The following is a 24,223-nucleotide window of genomic DNA, read 5'->3' as shown; positions in this document are numbered from 1 at the left end:
CACAAAATAGTAAGAGAGCAGAGTATGTTGCAAATTTACACGCAAATATTCACAGGATCGTCCCTCCCAGAAGAGCAAACTTTCTTATTTTATATATAAATAAATCCCATCCCAGTAGCAGTATTACAACCCACCGCCCCACCCCAGAAGTCAGTCCTGGATCCGCTCCTGATTTATACCACATTTATGTAACATTACGAGCAAGAATTTTAATTTCTCTGTACGCATTAAAAATATCATGGAAATTAACTTTTTAGATTCATATACTACTACGATAAAATATATTTTAAAGAATAAAATCAAGTAATAAAATAAATGTGCGAGATTTAATAATTTATAAACAAACAACGTGGATTATATAGTTACATCATACAAAACTCATACGATCTTTTTGCAACAAGTCTGAACTGATATTACCTACAAGCGAAATATTATATATATATATATATATATATATATATATATATATATATATATATATATATATATATATATACACTGGTGTCCAAAAAGATAGCATAATCCTAGTCCACATGGACCAAACATACCTGACTGATCCTAGGCATCCAAAACGTGGACACCTGCGTGAAAAAAAATGTGCAAAGGAAGAAGAAAACACACAGTCCCAACACCTTTATTTGGCAAAACTCACCATAGTTGAAAATAACCCAATGTGTGTGTCGAGAAGACAAATGAGTTTGTGGTGGATTAAGAGCATCAGTAAGACATGTGGTCATGCCTTGCAGCTACATAACGTTGTTCCATGCTTCCGATCGCTTCGTTGATGAGATCCATCGGTATCCTTGGCCACTCCACCCGAAGGGTTGTACACAGGTCCGGAATCGTTCGTTGTGGGTGCTGTCGGGCTGCAATCCGCCTTCTCAATGCATCCCAGACATGTTCTATTGGATTCATGTCTGGGGACCGTGCAGGCCACGGCATGTGTCGAATATCTTCCTCCTCCAAAAAATCATTCATCGCACCTTCCCGATGACAACGTGCATTATCATTCATGAATATGAATGATGGTCCAACTGCACCCCGAAACAGACTCTCATATGGTTCCAGCACCTCATCACGATACTTCTGACCAGTCAAAGTCCCGCATTGAAAGACGTGTAGGTCAGTACAGCCATTCAGTATGATGCCCACCCAAACAATCACACCCACACCACCAAATTTGTCCCTTTCAATGATGTTCTGCGGGTTGTAGCGCTCCCCTGTTCCTTCCATATCAGTGTCCATCGAGAATCTGACTGCAAGCTGAATCGCGACTTATCCGAGAACAGAATGTGACCCCACTGTTCCATGGTCCAGTGCCTGTGTTCTTGGCTCCCCCTCAAGCGAGCTCTGCGCTGCACACGAGGGAGGGGGTCACACACGACGGGACATCTTGCGTAAAGAACAACCTCATGCAGTAACCGGTACACCGTTTGTCTTGAAACACGTGCTCCTGTAGCAGCTGCAAACTCTGATGACAGTTGCTGTGCTGACATCGACCGATTAAAAAGTACAAAGGCAAGACATGCAACCAGGATCATTTCAGCGTGTCGTAGATTAGTCCGATTGTGTAGGGGTTTTGTCCATTTGTGTGGCAGTTGTGACAATTTCTGCATGTGGGAGTTTTGTCCATTTGTGTGGGGGTTTTGTCCATTTATGTGGGGATTGTGACCGTTGCTATGTGTGGGAGTTTTGTCCATTTGTGTAGGAGTTATGACCGATTACCAGTGTGGGGGTTATGGCTGTGGGAGTTATGACCGTTCGTGCATTTGGGAGATTTGTCCGTTTGTGTGGGAGTTATGACCGATTGTGTGGGCGTATTGACATTTCTTGACTGAGGAAGTTTTGGCTGTGGGGGTTATGGCCGTTCGTGTATTTGGGAGATTTGTCCACTTGTGTGGGGGTTATGACCGTTTGTGTGGGCGTTTTGACATTTCTTGAGTGTGGGGGTTTTGACCTGTTCCCACTTATGCTATCTTTTTGGACACCAGTATATATATATATATATATATATATATATATATATATATATATATATATATATATAAAAATCGTGTCCCGTCTCTACCTTTACATTACAATATGTATTTCTTAATCCGTCAATATAAAACCGTCAATAGAGTTCTTTAATGTTTTAGTTTGTATTTCACTCATGTGTTTTATTGCGATCAATGTTAAAACCGAAAATGGTTTATTCCTATCACTTCTGATTTCAATACAGAGTTAACAGAAGAAAGGGAGCTTATTCCTGAGACGTTGTTTGAATTCCCGAAAACTTCTCGAGCTCTCTGATAGTTTTTGCTCTATGAAAATCAATATTGAAACCAGAAATAGTAGTAAATTTCTACGACTTCCGGTTTTAATACTGAGATAGGGGTAGAGGTGGTAAATTTTCTTGACGAATTGATTTCCGAAATCCTCTCGTCGCTAGTTATTTCCGTCTTTGATTTATGGCCATTAATGTTGAAATTGGTTGTGGTCGATTTTTACCATTTACGGTTTAAATAGAAAGTTGTTGGAGGAGACGGACACGGAACCTATTCTTGGGGTGCTGAATGGATTCCAGAAAACTGCTTCTCGATATATCTTATTGTCTTTACTCTATGAAAATCAATATTGAAACTGGAAGTAGTAGTAAATTTCTACCAGTTCCGGTTTTGATAGAAAGATAGGGGTAGAAATGGTACATTTCCGAGAGACGTTGAATCAATTCCCTAAACCCGCTTCTAGCTAGCTATTATAGTTTTTGATTTATGACCCGTAAGTAGTCGATCTCTATCACTTCCGATTTATATAGAATATTGAAGGAGGATTTATACAGAAGATGTATTCATGAAATATGAGCAAAATCGCCTGAGCCATTTTTGAGAAAGTAATCTTAAAAGAAACTCACTCAAAAACTAAACTACCCTTGTGAATTTATTCATAGGGAGTAACTTACTGAACATTATAAAGTTGCTATTATTATTGAAGTCGTATTAACATTCAATGCCGCTAAGGTAAATAGTATTGTAATATCACAAAATAAACTGTAACTTCAACTTCAACGTTCTACATGCATATATATATATATATATATATATATATATATATATATATATATATATATATATTTACACAGGTAGACAACACTGATAAACATGGATAGCATAAGAGCAGTAGTGTTAAAGTGAATTTCCATGGTTAGACAGGAGCTAAAAGAGCATTATTGTATGGCTAATGGACTTAATTTATTGATTTGGACTTTAGCGTCCTGTTCAGCACTGAGGTTATAAAGACACGGATCTAGAGCTTAATGTGTAACACGAACCACGTAAGCTCCGATCGGGAATCGAACCCAGTTCTTCCTCGCTGAAGGCGTGTGAGCTGACCACATAGCTAGGAAGAAGTTCAACCAATGTACTTAGCTGCATATCGCAGCTAGAGGAACCACGCCCACATCAGACCTGAAATTAATTTAACTCGAATACCGTAAAACGGGAAAATCCCTGGAAAATAGTTTGAAGCATAAATGAAGATCTTCCTTTCTTTCCACCAGAAATTTATTGGTAGCTTGGATCAAAAGGACTTTCCAGAGCAGCAGATGAATATTTGGAAACTGGTGACAGGACGTTACGAAAGCCGTACGGTATAAATTTATATCAGATCCGGCCTTAGTATAAATGTATCAACAGGTCTGTTACTAGCTTAATTTCCGAGCGGGGGCAGAAGTGAATATTAATCAGCCAATAGAAAAGACATAAAGGAAAACTACAAAACTATTTAGTATTATTTATGAAATTTGTAACAGAGCTGTACCTCCTTACACACAGAACTACTACATTGACAAATATTATGGTACATAAATCCACGGCCACGAAATTTCATCATTAACAAACAAAAGTTAATAAAAATACGATAAATACACAATTCAATTCAATTAGATATTTTTATGTTAAGTAGTACTTAAAACACAAAATATTAATTTATGCGAAAAAAGAAAAAAACTTGGTAGCACTAATAATTAAAATATTTGGGAATTGCAGCAATCTAATCACAAAAAATATATTAGATATTAGTATCTATAAGAATTAAAAAAATCAATCGTGGCATAAACTAAAACAAATAACATTTTCTAATCATTTCATACCTAACATATTTACATCAAAAAGGGTTTGCATGAACACTTCGCGAACACAATAAGCTGGTCAAGATCTATTTCACGTAGAATGTCTTTATTGTAAGCCCAGTGAACGAAGTCCGATATTCGTTTATATCTCATGGTAAGTCGGGGTTAAACAGGAGCCTTCAGATACGAAAAGCAGTTTTCGATCGTGGTCATGAAAGATGGAATTAGACCAGCTTCTGTAAGTGCCTTTAGGCCAGGAGAAACTTTCCCATGTTCTCCAATTCGTTCTGAAAGATCTTTATAGAACTGTTTATTGTTTGGAAGTACATCTGATTCCACGCCTCTGATGCTTGTCGTGGTGCAATAATAGACTACTTGAGTTTAGTGTTACCCACGAGATAAAGCGAGACGAGAAATACTATTTTCTTGTCTCGTTTCTTAATATTGTTGTAGAATTCTCGTCTTGTGTCAATTCATAGAAAACATTTCTTGTCTAGATTCATTTTTTTATCGTCTAGTTTTATAAATTTTGGTACAAAATTTGTGCCCTGATTTTTTTTAAAAATTTAATCTAGAACAAGGGTTCTCAACCTTCTCCACTAGCGTACCATCAAAACACGTTAATTACTAATATCACCATAAGTCGTAACGGCTCACGTACCGCCAGTAGTCGTCGCACCACAGGTTGAAACACACCGATCTAGAAGTTATCAGAATCCTTTCGTGTCAGAAGAATTCCACAAAGGATGCGACATAACTACATTAAGCCACAATGATTATTGGAGTATATTGTGAAATGACTTGCAAATCTTCAAATGTTGATAAATGCTCTTCATTGGGTTTGTACAATTACTTTATCATTTTATATTTTTTTTTTAATACTGTGAATCATATAACAGTAAGACGGGGTTTGGGAACTAAAACTTGGGTGTACTGGTGTCGGCAACTAGATTCGAGAAATTTCTCGTCTCGTGGACAAGGCTACTTGGATTTGAAATTCTTGAAATGGGTAGAGGTCAATGAAAGATGTTTGGTGAGTTTATCTAGAAGTGTATTTATTTTACGCAGAAATGACTACAATACTCTAAATTGAATTTAATTTTGTAAATAACATTGCCTGGTTTAGAGTCAATTTAAAAATTATTTATAAAATGTCATTTTACATGGGCTAAAAAAAGACTTCGAAGACACCGTCCACTCTAGCCCCTCCCTGGATACAAGCCCGAGTACCAAACAAACTAAACGACTATATCATTGAACGTTGAAAAATACACCATGTTCAAATTAAATTATATCGTACTTCAATTAAAATACAACAGAACTTGATAATGAAAATAAATCATTTTTAAAACTATTTTGATGAAAATTAACAATAGCATGTTTTTTTTAAGAAAGAAAAAAGTTTGCTGAACTTTTGAGCCGAACCTGAAATTAATAAGTCCTCAAGGATGTACGCATAATGAAATAATAGTGTGTGATATCTAATAGATGTAAGTACTAGAAAGAAAAAAATAATAAGTATGAACTGTAAATTAGCATCAGAAAGTAAAATAGGAAAATGGATCCTACAGCTGCTTAATCTGTTTATCCATCAATTGTTTCATTTAAAAAAAATTCCGATAATAATTGCAAAATAAGTAAACAAAATTAGAAACAATTTGACCAATTACCAACCTTCTACAAATTGTGAGTAATAACACGATTAATATCACAGCATTGCTGGCCAATTTCATTATCAGCACTGCTGGACCATATGTGTGTTACAACCTTCACATAACTACTTAGAAAGGTTGGATTGAATTACATTGATTAAATTTTATGTGAACAAGTATAGATGTTTCAAATTGGCTTTTGTATATTTAATGTATGTCTCGTTAAAATTTATTCCCTGGTCTTAATTTTACTAAGAGGTAGTTTAAAAATTTGGAACATTTAGATCAGTGTTTAATTGTAATCCCATTGCCCAAGGTTCAGATAGCACAGTGTGAGAGCAATATTAGTTGCGTACACTTCCTATAGAGAGACTTTCAAGCACCAACAACAAAATTCTGCATGTATGATTTTTGTTTGATGTTCCGCGTCTTTTTTCTTTCTTTTTTTAAATTAATAAACTGTTAGTTATGAAATATATCATGATTTTCACTTAAATTTGGCGTTCGACTTCATATAGATACGCTATTTATATGAAAAAGCTACTAATTAATTTGTATTAGAGTTGATTATACAAATTAAATATGCGATGTTTATACTAATTATTGTGCACAGTATGAACCTTTATTACTGTCATATTTCCATAATTCTACGTTTATCATAAATTTACAGCAACACCAATTCAGAAAAAAAAAGAACTTGAAAGAAAGGAGAAACCAAATTTGTTTCTGATAATAAACAAGAACCTAGTATGTATGAAACACCTGGATAGTGCATGATTTGCCATAAATATTAGAACGTTACAGTCTTTAGACAAGCAAAAGGGTTTGACGCCATGCGTGCTTTCCTAAACTGACCTGGAATTACATATCTTCCTCTGGCATCAATTGTCCGAGTACCTCCAGGGATGATCAGGTTACGCCCAACTTGCCTACGAGAAAAAGAAAAGTTCACAGATTATTGTCAACGTAAAATGTTCGTAACTTACACAAAATAACATCAAACAGTAACGATAACACTTTTTGGTTCTTATTAATATCTACTAAGAACATTGATTAAATATAATTTTGACTTGTCAAGCCAAGAGTTGGTGTTCAACATGAAATAGTAAAATTTTCAATAAACCTGTAGTTAATGCAAGTAGTTTAACACACTATAGAATGAAAACGGATTTCCCTGACAGCAGCAGTATACACAAGTAGTAACGTACAAACATTTCCTATTGGTGGTTTGGTTAGATTGAAACTTAAGAGTTCCTTTCAGCACCAAGGCCATATGAGATATGGACCTACAGTTTCAAATTGAATGCGAGCCACCGTAACGTGTTCAAATTTCAAAGCTCTCCCACCAGGAATCGAACCACCATCCCATGCACCACAGGTACCCCTGCAAACCATTAGACCAGCGAGGAGAGCATAAATGTTTCCTATTGTATTTTTATTCATTTCTAAAATAATATAACAGATTTCCTATTTAAAGAGAAAAAGTGGTGTTCGAATAGAACAGCCAAATGCGATTTGAATCTCGATTTCATTTAAATATAATAATAATAATAATAATAATAATAATAATAATAATAATAATAATAATAATAATAATATAATGCGTGTTATAAGAACAACTATTACAAGTGTCTTTGATCAGTGGTGGAGAGAGGAGAGGGTTTGCAGAATCAATATTCACCATTTAGTATAGAGAAAAGACAACTTATTTTCTTCCAAAATCTGATATAAAATAATTAAAATCGTTACTGCTTACTCAAAACTGTTTAGGACAATTTTGCGAAGTGTTATGAAGCATTCATACGGTTTCGTGATTTAGAGTTGGTTCTTGATTTAGAACTTGCTCGTGAAAATAATAAATAAATAAATTAAATTTATAACCTGCTTGAGAAGAGAGTTTGCTTAAAATAATAATCTCTGTTTGAACTATATATTTATAACTGTTCCCACTGTAAGAAACCTTATTAATGGTATTGAAATTCAATTTAAAATAGCGACAGCTGTATACGATTTCTTTTATATTTCATATTAAATTCAATTAAATCTATTTAATATGCGACTAAATAAAATGTTTGCCCGAAAGCCAGTGCATGAGGGAGGAACGAGCTTTCACAATCAAAACCAGGAGAAAGAGAGCACACGTTGAGCAAATAAGGGAGAGACCGAGATACATAATTTTAATACGTAAATTTAAGTACAAATTTAAAAAGTCTCTTTTATTCTGTAACTACAAAATTGTCACATTTTACAATCTATCAATGATTAATATATTTTATTCATCTGTTCAGACAATTTTAAAGAAATGACAGAAACTGTCAGGGAAACTGAAATTTACATGTAAAGAATTTGAAAGTGAGAAAGGACTTTCTAAAGCAATTTCTTGTAGTTGAAGTATAAATTTAAAGAGTAAATTTCATTTTGTAAATCCAAATTTGTCACGTAAGGATTTATACTTTTGTTCATCTGTTTCGGTAATATTAAAGAAGTGGCTGTTATTGGTAAATACAATGAAATGCTCAATACCGATAATAGTTCCTCATTTCTAGCATGTATCTCGTAAGATTATTAGTAAATGTACTAAGGATATGCAGAGCACAGGTGCTAATCCACTTTTGTTCACTACAGTACATTTCCATTCCATAAATGAGTCCGAAAAGAGATACTTCACACTTAGGTGTATATCATAGGTAGAGACACGATTTTGTGGTAAAGAATAATTCGTAATTTCGTTATAAAAATATGCGTAAAGCGGAATAAAATCGGTGAATAAAAATTCAATGCAAGAATGATATTTTCCCTAGCAATTACAGTTAGTTACCTTAATTTTCACTTATCAATCATCTTTGACATGAGCTCATACATAACTATATTAAACGATATTCGAGTTTTTAAAAAGTAACACTAAGCATCCTCATTGAATAAAAGTAACATTTAAAGAAGAAAGAACACACACACAGAACATTAATGGAAAAACTTAACTTTAGTGTTCACGGTTTACTTATGGAAATAACACGTAAGCATTGATTCAATGTTTTCTGGTGTTAATTTGTGCTTTTTGTCGGTAAGTATGGAGCCCTCTCCACATGAACATTCAAAACTGATATATACACTCCTGACCAAAATTATTGTCGCATGTCTATAAATATGTTGTTGTAGAATATAATTTGATAACGAATTCGCCCGGTATTTCTTATAATGTTAGTATGCGTATAATCGGCAAAGACATGTATGTGGCAAATTTCATGTCAAAAGAGCAGTAAATAAGAACAATAAAACGAAAATAAAACTTTCTTGTCCATTTAGCATACATTTCCCTATTATACACATAGTATCAGTGTTAAAAGTACCCTGCAAAATCATTTGATAATGATTTTGCAGGGTACTTTGCGTAAATTTGTACATTAGTTGGAGACACTTTCCAGCGATTTCTAAATGCTCATCTAACATACCCCGCAACACTCCTTCCACACTATCTACTTCACCAGTAGATACCATTTGGAGTTCATTTTGCAACTGCGTGTAAAATTTCAAAAGTTCATGGTGGTCTATTTTTTTTCAAATATGGGAATTTTAATCACATTGCTAGCAATTGCCAAATAATGGTAATGAATAAATCATAAAAGCGTCGAAAAATTGTCACTTTTGCGTAAATTTCGTGGAATATTGAGACTTGTTGTAAATTTCGCTAATTCGACAGAATTTCGCGTTTAATCGCGAGCATTATATGGCCTAACAAATAGTGAAAAAAATATATATTTTTAGGTACACAACATTTTCATACAAAACTGCTGTGTTTCGCGTGTCACCAAAAAATCGTGTCTAATCATAGGGGATTTTGAGGCGGTGCCGGTAATTTTATTTTCCAGAGTTGGCAACCCTATTAATCCATGAGAAGTTTATCTGAAAAACCATCGACTACACTTTGTTCGCCGGCCACTATTGTTTTCCAACAATATTAGGCGTGCTGCTTTCTCATTGCTCAGTGTAAGCGGTTTATCGAGAACACATGCAGTAAACTGTAACATCATAGAGCATCCAGTTTGGAAATGACTGCACAGACAAGTGGACAGTTTCTGTCCTGTGGTTTCAGAATAAAATAAAATAAAAAAGACATTTTAGAAACTAGTTTTCTTTAAAATAAAACAATCGTACTAAAAAGAAAAAAAACGAATTGTAATAAAATGTAAAAAAAAAACAATTCTGTTGTCAAGAAAGCTACTTTTAAAAAAATATGTTTATGTATTACTAAAAAGAAACGATGGAGAGCGCTCTCATACAAAATAAGTGTATAAATTCTTCAAATCTGACGTAATATTGAAATATAATGTAATCTTTATTAGTAGTAGACTATATAATGTGTAAACAAATTATAATGTAACTCTATATAACATTTTATAGTTTGACACTATCTTCTGTACTACATATTTTATTTGTACATAATTCAAATAAATAAATAAATAAATATATATATATATATATATATATATATATATATATATATATATATATATATATGACATATTAAATTTTAGTATATTACTATATAACGCAGTATCGTATTATTGATCTTATTTTATTTTTGGAATATAAAATAATTTATAGATACGTATCTTAACTCTCAACATAATTCTATTGTGATATAACACATTTTTTATTATTGATATAAATTGCAGTATATTTTGATAATACTACGACATCAGTGTTGAAAATCGTATATGAGAGCGCTTCCTATTTTTTCTATTTAGTTATGCATAACTATATTTTTAAAAATAACTTTCTTAGTAACAGACTTATTTTTTCTTTACTTTTTATTACGATTTGTATTATCTTTTATATTTTCTAGCACTATTTGTTTTATTTTAAAGAAAAGTATTTTTTTTTAATTTCTTTTTATTTTTCTAGTCATACATTTCTATCGTTCTTCATGTGGAATATATATATCTCCAGGGCGCAAAATTTCAAAGTCAAACGCACTCGCCAATCCAAAAATGATGGTCTCCCACGTACAAATTATGAGAAGTCCCCCCCCCCCTTTTCCACGGCCTTTGGTTTGACAAAGAAAGAGATTAAATCAGGGCATAAAATTTCAAAACCAGAAAATTTGATTCAGGATAATCAATTTTGATTTGGACAATTCATATAAATGTTAAAAAATATCTTAATAATGCTCTCCCTCTGCACTGAAATAGCAGTTGTTGATTGCAGTTTTTGGATCAAGAACCTAAAGTGAAGGGCCATTAATAGAAATTGTCAGCAAATCATCCAGTGTGTCATTCTTCAGTGAATTTCTACGTTGAGACTGCTGAAGCCTTTCTCGCATGAAGCAGTACTCTCAGGTAAAACTGCACAAAATGTGACAATTGGAAGCAAATTTAGGAATCTCGTAATGAAGTTTTCAGTGTAAATCGTTTTTAGTGTCTGATTCAACGATAATGAAGAAAACTAAAGTTTATATTCTGTCCACTCTGCTAAGACAAGGTCCATTTTTCATTGTATAAATCTCATTGCAAATACAGTACTTACAAAGCAGTCATATTTCTTCCACAAGAATTCAAGGATTTTTCCTTTAGGAGGCCAACCCAAAGTGTCAAAAATATCTGAAGGGAAAGAACTACCTCTGATGATACAGATTGCAACCGTTCTGTTATGTACATTTTCGCATTCTTGATTAACTTTGGCTTTATACTCTGGAACTCTCGCTCTCCAATTGTGAGCTGGGAAACAAACTACGGAGCCCTGTGCGTTTAGGCAGAAATCATTCCTACTGAACACTGGTCGCCATCTTTATATATCTAGTCGCCAGTGGCGACCTGGCAACCGGAAATTTTGCCCCCTGGAGATATATTATATATATATATATATATATATATTGTGTAAGATGAGAAAATAGGATTGACTAAAAGTCGTTAAGTTCTCAAAAAGGTTTGCTAAAATTCATTTAATCAATTGTGGCCAGTGCTTTTACAATCTTAGGCCCTTTCTTCATTTTACCCACAAAAGAACCTCCATTTCTGCATTTTTATATAAGCATTAGTTTTATCACTTTTTATTTTTTTTATTTTATTTATTTATTTATTTATTTATTTTTGTTATGTTTTCGCATTCAATCAGTTCTTGAAGATTATTGTACTTTCACAATCTTAACAGTAATTTACGAAAATACCGGGTAAGTTATACTGCATACTAGGATGTATCGAAAAAAAACTTTTTTCGAAATCCGGTTACGGCTAGTGCGGATTTTTGGCCAAATGGCATCAGTAAAACGTATAAAAAATCTCAACTCGATCAGCCAACTCCTTCTGCTGCCGAGTAGAGCCCAAATATTAGAAAAATCAACAAAATATTCACTTTTCAACTGATTTTCCAAAAAATATTTTTTTAAAATATTTCCTATATTTTTCGGTCTTTTAAATTATTGAAAGCATTGGAAAGGAGAAATAAATACATAAAACAAATTTATTACGGTTATTTCTGTACACCGCAAGCATAGAAACCTAGTTAATTATTAATAAAAATGCACTGATTTTCTGGCCTATCGTACAATTAAATTTTAATATAAAATTATTGAAGCCCCTTGAATAACGAAGAAAATACTTTAGTGCTAAATTCTACGAGCAGTAATAGTATAAATAATTTGCTCACAATGCCGTATGCAAATGCTTATCACACTAGATCACCTGCCGCCCACCTTTTCCCGAACGCCTCTTCTCTTGTACTTGACCAGCTGAAAGGATCTGTCTTATCAGTCGCCAGTAGTCAACCAGCTGTGTCGAACGTGATTGTCGCTGCTTGAGTTATTTATTAGTGCTGTAGGAAATTTTAACTAAATAATTTGTTTTCGTGTGAAGTGCAGTATGTAGAAGTGAGAACTGTGTTTCAGTTGTGTTAAGTACTTTTTATTAGGAAGAGAGTGACAGATACGCTGATGTTATGGCATCGACAAGTTTGTTACGGTCTGACGTTAGGAATAGCATTATTGGGACACCCAAGGAATTGGGTAGAACACAGCTACCAACCGTTGAAATGTATTGAGAAGAAAAAATGAGAATTTCGGGATCCCGGAAAGACCCTTCAACAAAGAATTTATCTTCTATCGTCGCCAGGAAGATTGTAGAAAATTGAGATTACGCCACAATCTTGTGGTTCTTTGATCTAGAAGAAAAGGCACCTCTAGCTCTGACACTTTTCTTCCTTTTTCGCAGTTGCAGGCAAGAGGATCGGAACACTTACAAAAGGCTATATCTAATGAAATATGTTTGGCAGACTGCTGAAAATCAGCAATTCGTTTCGCAGAAGTTTGGAAACTGGACTTTGCTGAGTTTTGCAAGTCACGGATAATATTATGGTACTTCAATATCATTGCAACAATCCTTCTGACACTGAAAATTGCTTCGTCGCTGATTGAGGCGTAATCTCAATTTTCTACAATCTTCCTGGCGATAGAAGATAAATCCTTTGTTGAAGGCTCTTTCCCATAGGTATTGTCTCAATACATTTCAACGGTTGGTAGCTGTGTTCTACCCAATTCCTTGGATGTCCCAATAATGCTATTCCTAACGTCAGACCGTAACAAACGTGTCGATGCCATAACATCAGCGTATCTGTCACTCTCTTCCTAATAAAAAGCACTTAACACAACGGAAACACTGTTCTCACTTCTACATACTGCACTTCACACGAAAACAAATCATTTAGGTAAAATTTCCTACAGCACTAATAAATAACTCAAGCAGCGACAATCACGTTCGATACATCTGGTTGACTACTGGCGACTGATAAGACAGATCCTTTCAGCTGGGCAAGTACAAGAGAAGAGGCGTTCGGGAAGAGGTGGGCGGCAGGTGATCTAGTGTGATAAGCAGATGCCAACGGCTATGGGAGCAAATTATTTATACTATTACTGCTCTTAGGATTTAGCACTTAAGTGCTTTCTTCGTTATTCAGGAGACTTCAATAATTTTATATTAAAACTTAATTGTACGATAGGCCAGAAAATCAGTGCATTTTTACAAATAATTAACTAGGTTTTTATGCTTGCGGTGTACAGAAATAACCGTAATAAATTTGTTTTATGTATTTATTTCTCCTTTCCAATGCTATATCAATAATTTAAAAGACCGAAAAATATATGAAATATTTAAAAAATATTTTTTGGAAAATTAGTTGAAAAGTGAATCTTTCGTTGATTTTTCTAATATTTGGGCTCTACTCGGCAGCAGAAGGAGTTGTCTGATCGAGTTGAGACTTTCTATACGTTTTATTGATGCCATTTGGCCAAAAATCCGCACTAGCCGTAACCGGATTTCGAAAAAAAGTTTTTTTCGATACACCCTACTGCATACGTCAACTTCTGTGTATTTCTGGCTGCTAGTTAATAAGTATGAAGATGGAATATTCTATTGTCACTCGAATTCTGTGGCTGTGGAAAATTTCAGCTACGCATGAGGGCAGAAAATGAGTTAAGGGTGTAATATTTTAGGAGGTCTCCAACGATTGTTAAGGAAAAGCATGTAAAAATCAACAATGTTACCCTTTCCTACCCTCAACCCTAACCTTTTTTCACACTCATGTCGTTGGAGTGAACTTGGTCTTGGGGGTGTCACTATGCATCTCAGCAACCCCGAAAACTATAGATTGGACAATATCGGTCATTTAAGATCATCTTTACATGTCTTTCACCTTTCACTTCCATCCCTTGGAGTGCTTGGCGTGTTACTCCCACTGATGGCTAATTTGGGATTTAAAGGCATCGAGAGTTGTAAAAATACCTGAAAACAACCGATATTGGTGTCAAATCCGATTCTCGGGCTACATTAACATGTCACCCCTTCCCACCGCACACTTCTGGGTGCTAGAGATGTATTTTACCCCCATACTATTTGTTTCGAGATCTTAAGTCATGTGTTCTAAGTTTGGGAAATTGATCAAAGTGTTCCATAGTTATGCTGGAACAAACACAAACATACATACATGTCCTCACTTAAAACGAATGTTTTCAAAAACACCAGGACCCATTTCCATTTACTTTTAAGGAGGAGTTTATATATACCGAGTTTCATATTCCTAGCTTGAGGAGTTTTTGCATTACTTGTGATCCTCGCTCTCTGAATTTTAATCAGGAAAACGTGACAAAAATGATTTCTATCGGATCAGCTGTCTTCCTGTGATTCGATCACAAACAGATCACTTTCATTTTTATATAACAGAATAAGTTCATCTCCGTACAGTTCAACTAAAAGTTACTCGTAGTTAAAAAAAAGAAAGAAAAAGAAAAATACGAACGTAGTAATCAGGGTGGATTGATTTAAATCAGTCTGATTTAAATCACGATTTCAATCAAGATTTGAATCACTTGATTTGCTTAATAAAAATCGTTGATTTAAATCAAATTCCGAAACAAAATAATTTAAAGGGAAAATAAGTTGTAAAAAATCCCGTTTCTGTTCTGTTATTTCGGTTACGGAAGTTAATAATCATAATACAATGAGCCTAAAATGTACAGTATGTACAGCATAGTATGAAAACAAGTGTCATGCACAGGATGATTAGGGGAAATCCCGTTTTGAACGGGTAACGGAGCAATCCTGCTTTCTTCCCTTCGTAACAATGGGTTTGGGGTTTTTAAATCGTTAACTATTCCAACGGGGAAATCACCATCGACATTTAAGATGAAAATTATTTCGTGTGCGCGTCTGCTTGTTTGTTCCCATATAATAGGGCGTATTTAGAGGGGTCCTATCCCCTCCGATTTTTTTTAAAGATTTATAACTTTAAGCGAAATTTATGTATTTCGTGCCTCAAGCTAGTTCCATTTTTTTTAAATATGCCCCTACCAAATATCAGTAACTTTTGTGGAAAAAAGTATCATTTTGATAAACGTTGCTATACTTTTTCCTTAATACTTAACCTTTTAAATTATATTACCTATTTTTATTCTATTAAAAATCGAATCTTCATTATTCGATTAAAAAGTATCAATAAATCTTTTTGTTTCTTTTTTATTTATTTTTTTAAAGATTGGAGGCATTCTAGAACATGTTACATATGTTTCACGCCTTTCTGCGTCGAGACATAGTGTGTGATGACGACATAAATTTCAAAAGACATTTTTTGTTATGCCTATTATTCTTATCTTTTTAGCGGGCTTACATTTTGCATTCAAAAGACTCAAATTTTGCACACTCGTTCAGTGCACCCCTTAGTATTTTTCAGATGTTTTCAGATCTCTGTGTGAAAACAGGGGGGGTCCAGAGAGGGAAATGTAAAAAAAAGTTATTTTTAAGAAAATAGCTTTTTCCGAGATTCAGATGGAGACATATGAATTGTACTGTTTGAAAGGCTGTTCTATTCTGAAGAGAATGATGTACGAACCATGACCCTAGGATAGATGGGGATGTTTCAGGAAGCTGTTACCTGAGATCCTGTTTTATACGGTAATCTGGGGGATTTGGGGGATATTATTTTTCGCGGACTTACTTTCGCACCTAGAAGATTGAAATTTTGCACATTTATTCAATGCACCCCTTAGTATTTTCCAGTGTTTCAGACCTCTACCTTAAAACAGGGGGTTGATCCAGAGGGGTAAAAAGTAAAAAAGGATATTTTTAACAGAAAATCCTTTTTTTTCGTTATTTTTCCGCCCCAGATACACGATGGAGACATTTTAATGGTACGATTGAAAATATTTCTTTTATATGAAGAGAATAATGTACAAATCACGACCCTAAGACAAATAGGGATGTCTGAAGAAATGTTTACATTACATGCGGGTTATCTGGGGCATTGTGGGGATGTTCTTAGCTCATTGTTAAATATTTTACCCCGCCCTTACTATTCAAGACAGTTTGAAGTTTTATACACACATTTAGTACATCCCTTAGTATTTCCCAGTTGATTTTGAGATATGTGCGTTAACACAAGGGAGTCTAGAGGGGATCAAAATTTTAAAAAGAAAATCAGAAAAATCCCATTTTCCCTCAAAATTTTCCGCTCCAGGGACATCATAGGGAAATGTGAAGGATACCGTTTTAAAGGTTGTTCTATTCTGCAGAGAATGAAGTATGAATCATGATCCTAGGATAAATAAGGATGATGATGTAGCTGCTTGACTGAAAGTCTATAATTTACCTTAAAAAAAGTCATAATTTAAAAGGGCTAAAAAAAAACATTATTGTGGGATTAATATAGGTTAACAATTGGGGATTAATTCAAAATTCAACCCTAATGCTTTCACTTAAATGGAATAATTAGCATTTAATACTAATTCCTAATGCTTTTTCTTCAGTTCGCGACTTGTAATTTACGAGGAGAAAGATTTTATTTAAATAAGAAAAAATCAACAAAACTGATTTTTTTTAAATCATGATTTTTTCCCACCCTGGTAGTAATGGAATACTGTAGTGTCACCTAACTTCCATCGCTATGCTAAATTTTATTTCTGTGTAATTGCTATACCTAGACATTTACACTTCCGCATCAATATATTTACAATAAACAAGGAAAAATGTCAATAACGGGAAATTTGAGTAGCAAAATCGCCCACTCTTGGAATCGGAATCACTTTCCATTCTGCGAGTGCACGTATTGCAGCAGTATTTTCCTGTGTTCGGCTGCAAATCCTGATCAGATGATAGAACACTGGTAGTTCAAAAATTGATAATGCCTTAGTGGATGTCTAGTACGAATTAATTAATTAATAAAGCTTATATAAATTTGCATTAGAGTTAAACAGAGCAAATCATGAATCGGAAGGTAACTATAATCACAAAAAAAAGAAAGAAAAAAAAGAAAACGCGTTACGTATCATTGTCTCTTAATACACCAGGTGACATTTTGTATGACCTTTCGGTTTAAAATGGTCTCCAGTTTCTCCCATAGAAAGTATATCATGTTAACAAGGCAGCTTGCTTTTGCTTGTTCTAATCGATGATTCCGCTAAAATTTAAGATCATTTTCACTGCACCCCTTCACCATCAAGTGATAACAAATGCGTCGATAGGACGCAAAGGAAGTTCATGTATATGTTTCCGAGTTTGTTACAAACAATGCAAGTACAACATTACTTTTTCTATGGTTTCCTTCTAAATGTAACAAAAATTCTATCGGGCCCCGTTTGACCTCATTGCTAACACGCTTGCTTGTGGAGCGCGTGGTCCTGTGTTTGATTCACAGTGTGGGTACAGTTGAACGAAAAAAGTGATTTGAAATCCACTATAATCAGTAGGTCCATGTCTCCTTTTGCCGTCCTGGCACAACCATGGGACGTTAAACAAATCCAATCAAGTCAAAAATTCCATCATAATATTTCTTGCAAATTACACCTTTTATATTTCTTGCTAACAGAAATGTTCGCTCTTTGCACGGGAATAAATAAATAAAAACCGCAAACAAAGATATTGAAAAATATACACCCTCTCCTTGTCTCGACTACAAGAGGTATACTCGAAAACACTGCAATAGGTGTTGGTTCATTTTTAATGAAGTTTATATTCGAATTTCACATTTCCAACTTAAAGTAATTTTCACATTGGGCACTTTCCAAATAAAAACAGTAGTGTTGCCTACAAGACAAGACGAAAAATAATCTCGCTTCGTAATTTCTTGTTGAATTCTCATCTTGTCTCGATTCTCTGATAGTTTTTCTAGTTTCGTTTTGTAAATTTATTTACAAAATTTCTGCCCTTTTTTTCTTAATGTCATTTAGGTATTATAAGAATGCTTCCGCGTCACTAAAGGTCCATGGAGAGTGTAATTTAACAAGATTTAAACCATATTTAAGTACATTGTGTACGAATCTTTAAACGTTGATGAGTGCTCTTCACTGTGTTCATACAATCACTTTATCAATTTATAGTTTTTATACTACTAATTATGTAACACTAAAACATAATTTGAGATCTAAGATTTGTATGAGCTAGTGTTGCCCACAAAACTCGAGAAATTTCTTGTCTCTTTCAAAAATCGAGACTAGAGTTGTCATGTTTCTAGTCTCGTCTTAAATTTAAAAATGCACTTTTCGTCTCGTGAGTATCACTAAAATGAAGGAAACTTGATTACAGAAATTACTCCCCTTTCTCCCCTTAGGGGCAAATTATGAAAACACAACCATGTTTTCCCTTGTTTTTGGCGAAGAGTTTGCATATTGAATTTCAGCTCAAGAACTTTAGAGATTTGAACTCTATTCTTAGCATAACAAATTTGACCCCGCTACACCCCTTACGATACGTACTACAAAATGTTCTTTCTGATCCCTTGCTTCCAAATCTGCTGAATATATAAAGTATCGAAGAATGAACAACTGAATAGCACGACAGTGCTGTGAAGCATCAGAGATGCTGGGTATGCCATCTACTGACAGCAAGCAAAGACCGGCCAGAAGGTTGGTGTTACATGGGTGAGTGCATATGGTCAAAAGATGCCTCATTGGTTGCTGCAGTCCTTCCAGTAGATTGTGACATTTGATCGCAGATGAATAGTGGCATATGGAGTAGTTTATTCTTCAGCGACTTGGATGCCCTTATTGGATGTAATGTTGTTACAGTACAGCGCATATGGACTCGATGGCTTCATGAAGGCATTACATAGCGTCACGCCGAATTCTAAATTGGACAGCCAGATCCCCCACACTGGCACAGCACTGAAGGCTTGTTTCACTGCGACTAGTGTCCCCACAAACAGTCCTAGTTGTAACAGAGCGAGGCATACTTGCACGGCGCCAATTATTGCGACTTCCACTGACTGCACAGGATAGATAGGTATGAGAGATTACAATGGTGTCGCGAATGTTGCACATGAAGAGACGGTCTACAGAATCATGGACCCGTATCTGGCGCTTCCGTGCCACTAGACTGAGCAACCCATGCATTCTGCATTGTCACATCGGTCACGCACCGAATGTTATGCTGTAGAGTGTCATCGCATTCCCTACACGTTCGTGCCTCCTAAGCATTGCCGTGCATTTGACCAACCAACGGTATATTGGCAAGGAGTTGGACCAGATTGTGGTCACTTAAGTGCAGATCCTGTAGAGGGATTATATCCAACATCATTTAACCCTTAACAGGAAACGCTATTTTCTTCGCTTACAAAAAATGTGTGTCTGTGGGACACGGACATGTATAAAGCGATATTTAAAAAAAAAGTATCTGTAATGTTAAATAATAGGAAGGTACTGAAAAAACCGAAACATTGAGTAAATCAGTGTTGCCAGTGTAATACAAAGAAAAAACATACGTGTCTGACAGACACATATTTCCTGTTAAGGGTTAAAAAATTAAGTCTTTCATTTTAACGTCCCACGATTATGTTCTTCAGGTTACGGAAGACGATGATTAAGACAAGTGAATGACTGAAGAATTGGTGAAAGGAGAATGTGGGAGGAAAGGGAGTATTTCGAGAAAACCACACTGACACGATGCTGACCACCACAAACTTGTTTGGCCGGGGATTAAACCTCCACAGGCACCCGAGGTTAGCGCTCTATCACTGAGCCACCGTGCCTCCTCCAGCATGGAAACAAGCACCCTCATGTTACATGTACTGTGCTACACTTTATGGGTGGACACAATGTTTCTCTGCTTCTTTGTCCGTCAGGTTCCCCTGACCTCTCGCCGATTGAACACGTTTGGCCGATGGTTACAAAATGCCTCTCACATTTGCGAAGTACGCCAGCTATATCTGATGAGCTGTGGCATTCTGTCGAAGACGCAAGCTTGTCATAAATCAGGAATACATCCAAGGGCTAATCCCCTCGATGCCTCGCCGTGTTTTAGCGTTCTGACCGTCCATTATGGGATCACAGGCTACTGACTGTCGCTAGTTCTGATCCGCTGCCATCAGGTTTTCACGCATCGCACAGAGTGATAAGTTTAATCATAAATTTGCTACTTGCACTATCAGCTCTCAACCTGCTAAATTTAAAGCTGCTATCTTGTATTCTAGTGTTGTATCTTTAATGGCGAGCAGTGTACATATAGTATGAGAGAGAGTGTATATAGTATGTCATTTCTCTTCAGAGAACGAGAATGGAAAATGTAGTATTTTCCGTTTAGATTGCTTACCAGCAAACAAATCCAAAAAAAATATAAATGTGAATGTGAAGGGAAAATCACTTAAGTGGATAAAAGTGAAGGCTAATCTTTACTTCCTGCGTGCAACAAGTCATCAAACTGAATGAACACATAGATGTTGTGTACTTGTTCTTCAGAAACTGAAGAGCCACTTGCCATGGTTCAGGTATTACACATACCCTGTAGATTGCAAGTTCTGTTGGTCGGAGATTCAAATCCTACTCAGAACATAGCTGTTACGTATTATCCTTTCATAATTCATATACATATTTAACCCTTAATAGGGCGCATAAGGAAAAGTTACGTAATAGGGCGCGTGGCGTACAAAGTACCACATACACTCATTTGGTCTCTAAAGACATATTTACTGTAATTTTTCAGTTCTAAGTTGCTTTTTAAACAATTTATATGTTAAAAACTTTCAAATTTGACAATTGTTTAAACAAAATTTATTTAAACTTATCATTTTAAGCAGTTACAGGTAAAAAAAAAAAACTAAAAGCTGGGAAAACGGCTTTATTACAAGAAATGAATATAAAATGGAACGTTTGACTGACATTGTGAAACGAAAGTACTCAATTCCTAGTCCATCGTTTGCCCATAGATTTTCCATACGTGTATGCGAGGACCGCAGCACACCGGCAAGACATAACAAACCCCTAACAGCATGGATTTCTAATCGGTCAATCTCTTTAGCGTCCCATTCAAGAGCATAATTTGCTCTATTTGTCCGTATCCAATCATTGGTGTACTCAACAATTTCGTCAATGAGTGAGTCAGGGGAAAGTAGCTTCCAAGTTTCCTATGGGATTTTCGTTGCCAAAGCTATACCTTTTGGTGTAGGAAGACGTACTCCTATTCTTTCCGTCGAATAATATTTTGTCTTCGTACTCTTCCACGTAAATTAGCATCGTTCATGTGAGAATTCCATTCAGATTCCTTGTCTTTTCCAATTAACACATTCCGGTTTACTGTTACATCACTATCATCTTCTATTGCAGTTTCTTTATTAGCAGACATTTCTGAATCCGTATCGTGATCACTTTGTTCCAATTCATCTTCGGACTGATCAGATCCTTCCCCTTCAATGACATCTTGCTCAGGTTCATTACTTCTACTATCATCTTCGTTATTTGCAAACAAATGTCTACGCAAAGTCTCTATACCAGTTTCAGCATTTCTTTCTTCTCCTTCGATTTCTTTTTCAACGCTATAAAGTAAAGAAAGCAAACGATTTCTTTCTTCATTTTCCATTGTAGCCAAAATATCTTTATCACAAAATTCTACAAAGTAATATGTCTATTTACAGATTCAAATTATAATAAATTACAAACACACAACACACGGCGACATGAAACGCAAAACAAGATGATTTCACTAAAACAAGTACGTAAAAAGTTTGTTAAAACAGTGCCGGTGTAGGGCGCGTGGCGTACAAGTGTCCGCACAAAAACTCACACAATAGGGCGCGCGGCGTACAAAAGACAACACTGCTTACTAAAACGCCTAACCTAGCCAGACCTGAGCGTCAAACTGGTTCTCTCACTAAGGGTCAGGTAGGGGGGTAGTCGGGGGTAGATAATTTGGAGGGTGAGCGGCGGGGGTGCCTCATTGTGTCTCATACAATACTAAAAGTATTTGCTGCGGAGCTTTGTACGCCATGCGCCCTATTACGGGTTAAGTATTACATAATTATAGTTTGAAGAATATCTGTGGGGGTACACTCATTGCTGTGACTAGGATATTTTGCTAGAAGGCTATGGCTCCTTACTTCTGAGAATTGAAAGCACCTTACCTGTGATCCAAAGGTTTTCTAGTGTGGCCAACAGCGTTCTAAGGGGGAGTCTATATACATGGTGCTCGTAGTTTAAAGGTTGTTGGACAACACGACGAGTGCACCTGTGTGCGCGAATCCGTTGTATATGGATCACAATCTGCGAGGCCAACGAACGCCTGTAACTAAGTGATTTCGAGCGTGATTGTATAGTAGGGCTGCCAGAGGCTGGGTAGTCATGCTGCAGAATTGCCGGTTGTGTGGATCATGACATATCAGTAGTGGATTGGATTGTACACGATGGATTTTAGAGTTTTCACAGCAGATGACCCCGTGACGACCCGGATAGCATTTAGATAGGAGGACTGTTCGGGTCACCCTAACCACCAGGATGACGATCGCCATCAGTCACCGTGATTCCCAGGTGGCCTCGTGAACAAGCAAAAAAGAAAGTTGCAAACAAGTCTACGCTACCACATCCCTATCGCACGATTAGAACTGGCGCATTCTTATAGGTGAGAACTTTCGCTGACGCTAGAAGAGACTGCAGTGACAAACCAAATAAAGGATGGCTATATTCATCAATTAGAGTCGTTTCTCTCTTGAAAATGGTGTCGGAGGTATGCATGAACGTAGACGAGCAAGCGAACTGGAAAATCAAGCGTATGTTTTCACTCGCCATAGAAGATCCACAACTGGCATTTTGATATGGGGCAATAACCTAGACACATCCTCATTGAGGGAAGTATGGCTAGTATGTCGTACAGTCGTGAAATCATCAACTATGTCCTGCAAATTTATATAAATTCTTTCTGGTATCCATCTTCCGCGTTCCTATACAGCTAGAGCGGCGTATGTCTTCTACCCTGGCCTAATAAATCTCAAGACTTAATCCCTACTGAACACATGTAGACATGATAGAAGGGCGCCTGATTTTCAACCGGAATCCGGCAACAATCATCACCCATTTACGCCAATATTCATAGCGAACGTGGAATACAATGAGCCAGACACACACTCAACATCTGAACGACAGGTCATTTGCTTTTATGGCCGCTTGGGGCCGCTTTTATAACAGTGCTTTTATGGCCGCTTGGGGCAGTTACATCTGTTATTAAGGCGAGTTCTGTATGATTTCTGACCACCCTGCATAAAATATTCAGGAGTCATACGGACCTCATATTAAATAGTCGCATTCACGTCTTCTCATAAGCTCAGAGCTAGCGCGACAAATCCTCAAAAACATGGACATCAATTCACTCACGTGTTCTAATAGAGGTTATTGCATCTGTAATGTAAGTTTCGAGTTAATGTGAAGTACGAGGGTCATTCGGAAAGTAAAGAACGTTTTTGTATAAACACTTTAATAACTGATATACAAAGGCGAAATTTGTGTTACATACTATGTTATACTTAAGTTACTTTTCGACATACTGGCCGTGTAAATTTAAACACTTGTCATACCGTGGTACAAGTTTTTCTATGCCTTCGGCATACACAGTTGCCGCCAAACTGTTGAACCAATCACTAACAGCTTCCTTAAGTTCTTGAAATTTCAGGAAAGAATTTGTGCAGCCCATCAATAGTGAATCGCCTATCCTCTTGAATTTTCCGCTCAATT

The 24,223-nt window shown here is 35.8% G+C and overlaps 1 protein-coding gene across 5 annotated transcripts in view; it reads right to left on the bottom strand.

Annotated features, from left to right (window-relative positions):
- The window catches only part of CRMP (Collapsin Response Mediator Protein), a 502,151-nt gene that overhangs the window by 115,024 nt on the left and 362,904 nt on the right, over positions 1–24,223 (bottom strand). For all 5 annotated transcript variants that reach the window (XM_081762168.1, XM_081762172.1, XM_081762170.1 and 2 more), the window contains one exon: positions 6,616–6,689. In XM_081762168.1, the coding sequence (XP_081618294.1) occupies positions 6,616–6,689 (74 nt within the window). The remainder of the gene's footprint in view (positions 1–6,615; positions 6,690–24,223) is intronic.

Source organism: Thermobia domestica, chromosome 6, assembly GCF_964235325.1.
Source record: "Thermobia domestica chromosome 6, izTheDome1.hap1.1, whole genome shotgun sequence".
NCBI classification, from domain to species: Eukaryota; Metazoa; Arthropoda; class Insecta; order Zygentoma; family Lepismatidae; genus Thermobia; species Thermobia domestica.
Note: the sequence above shows the minus strand (reverse complement) of the source record. Positions and strands in the feature narration are given on the sequence as shown.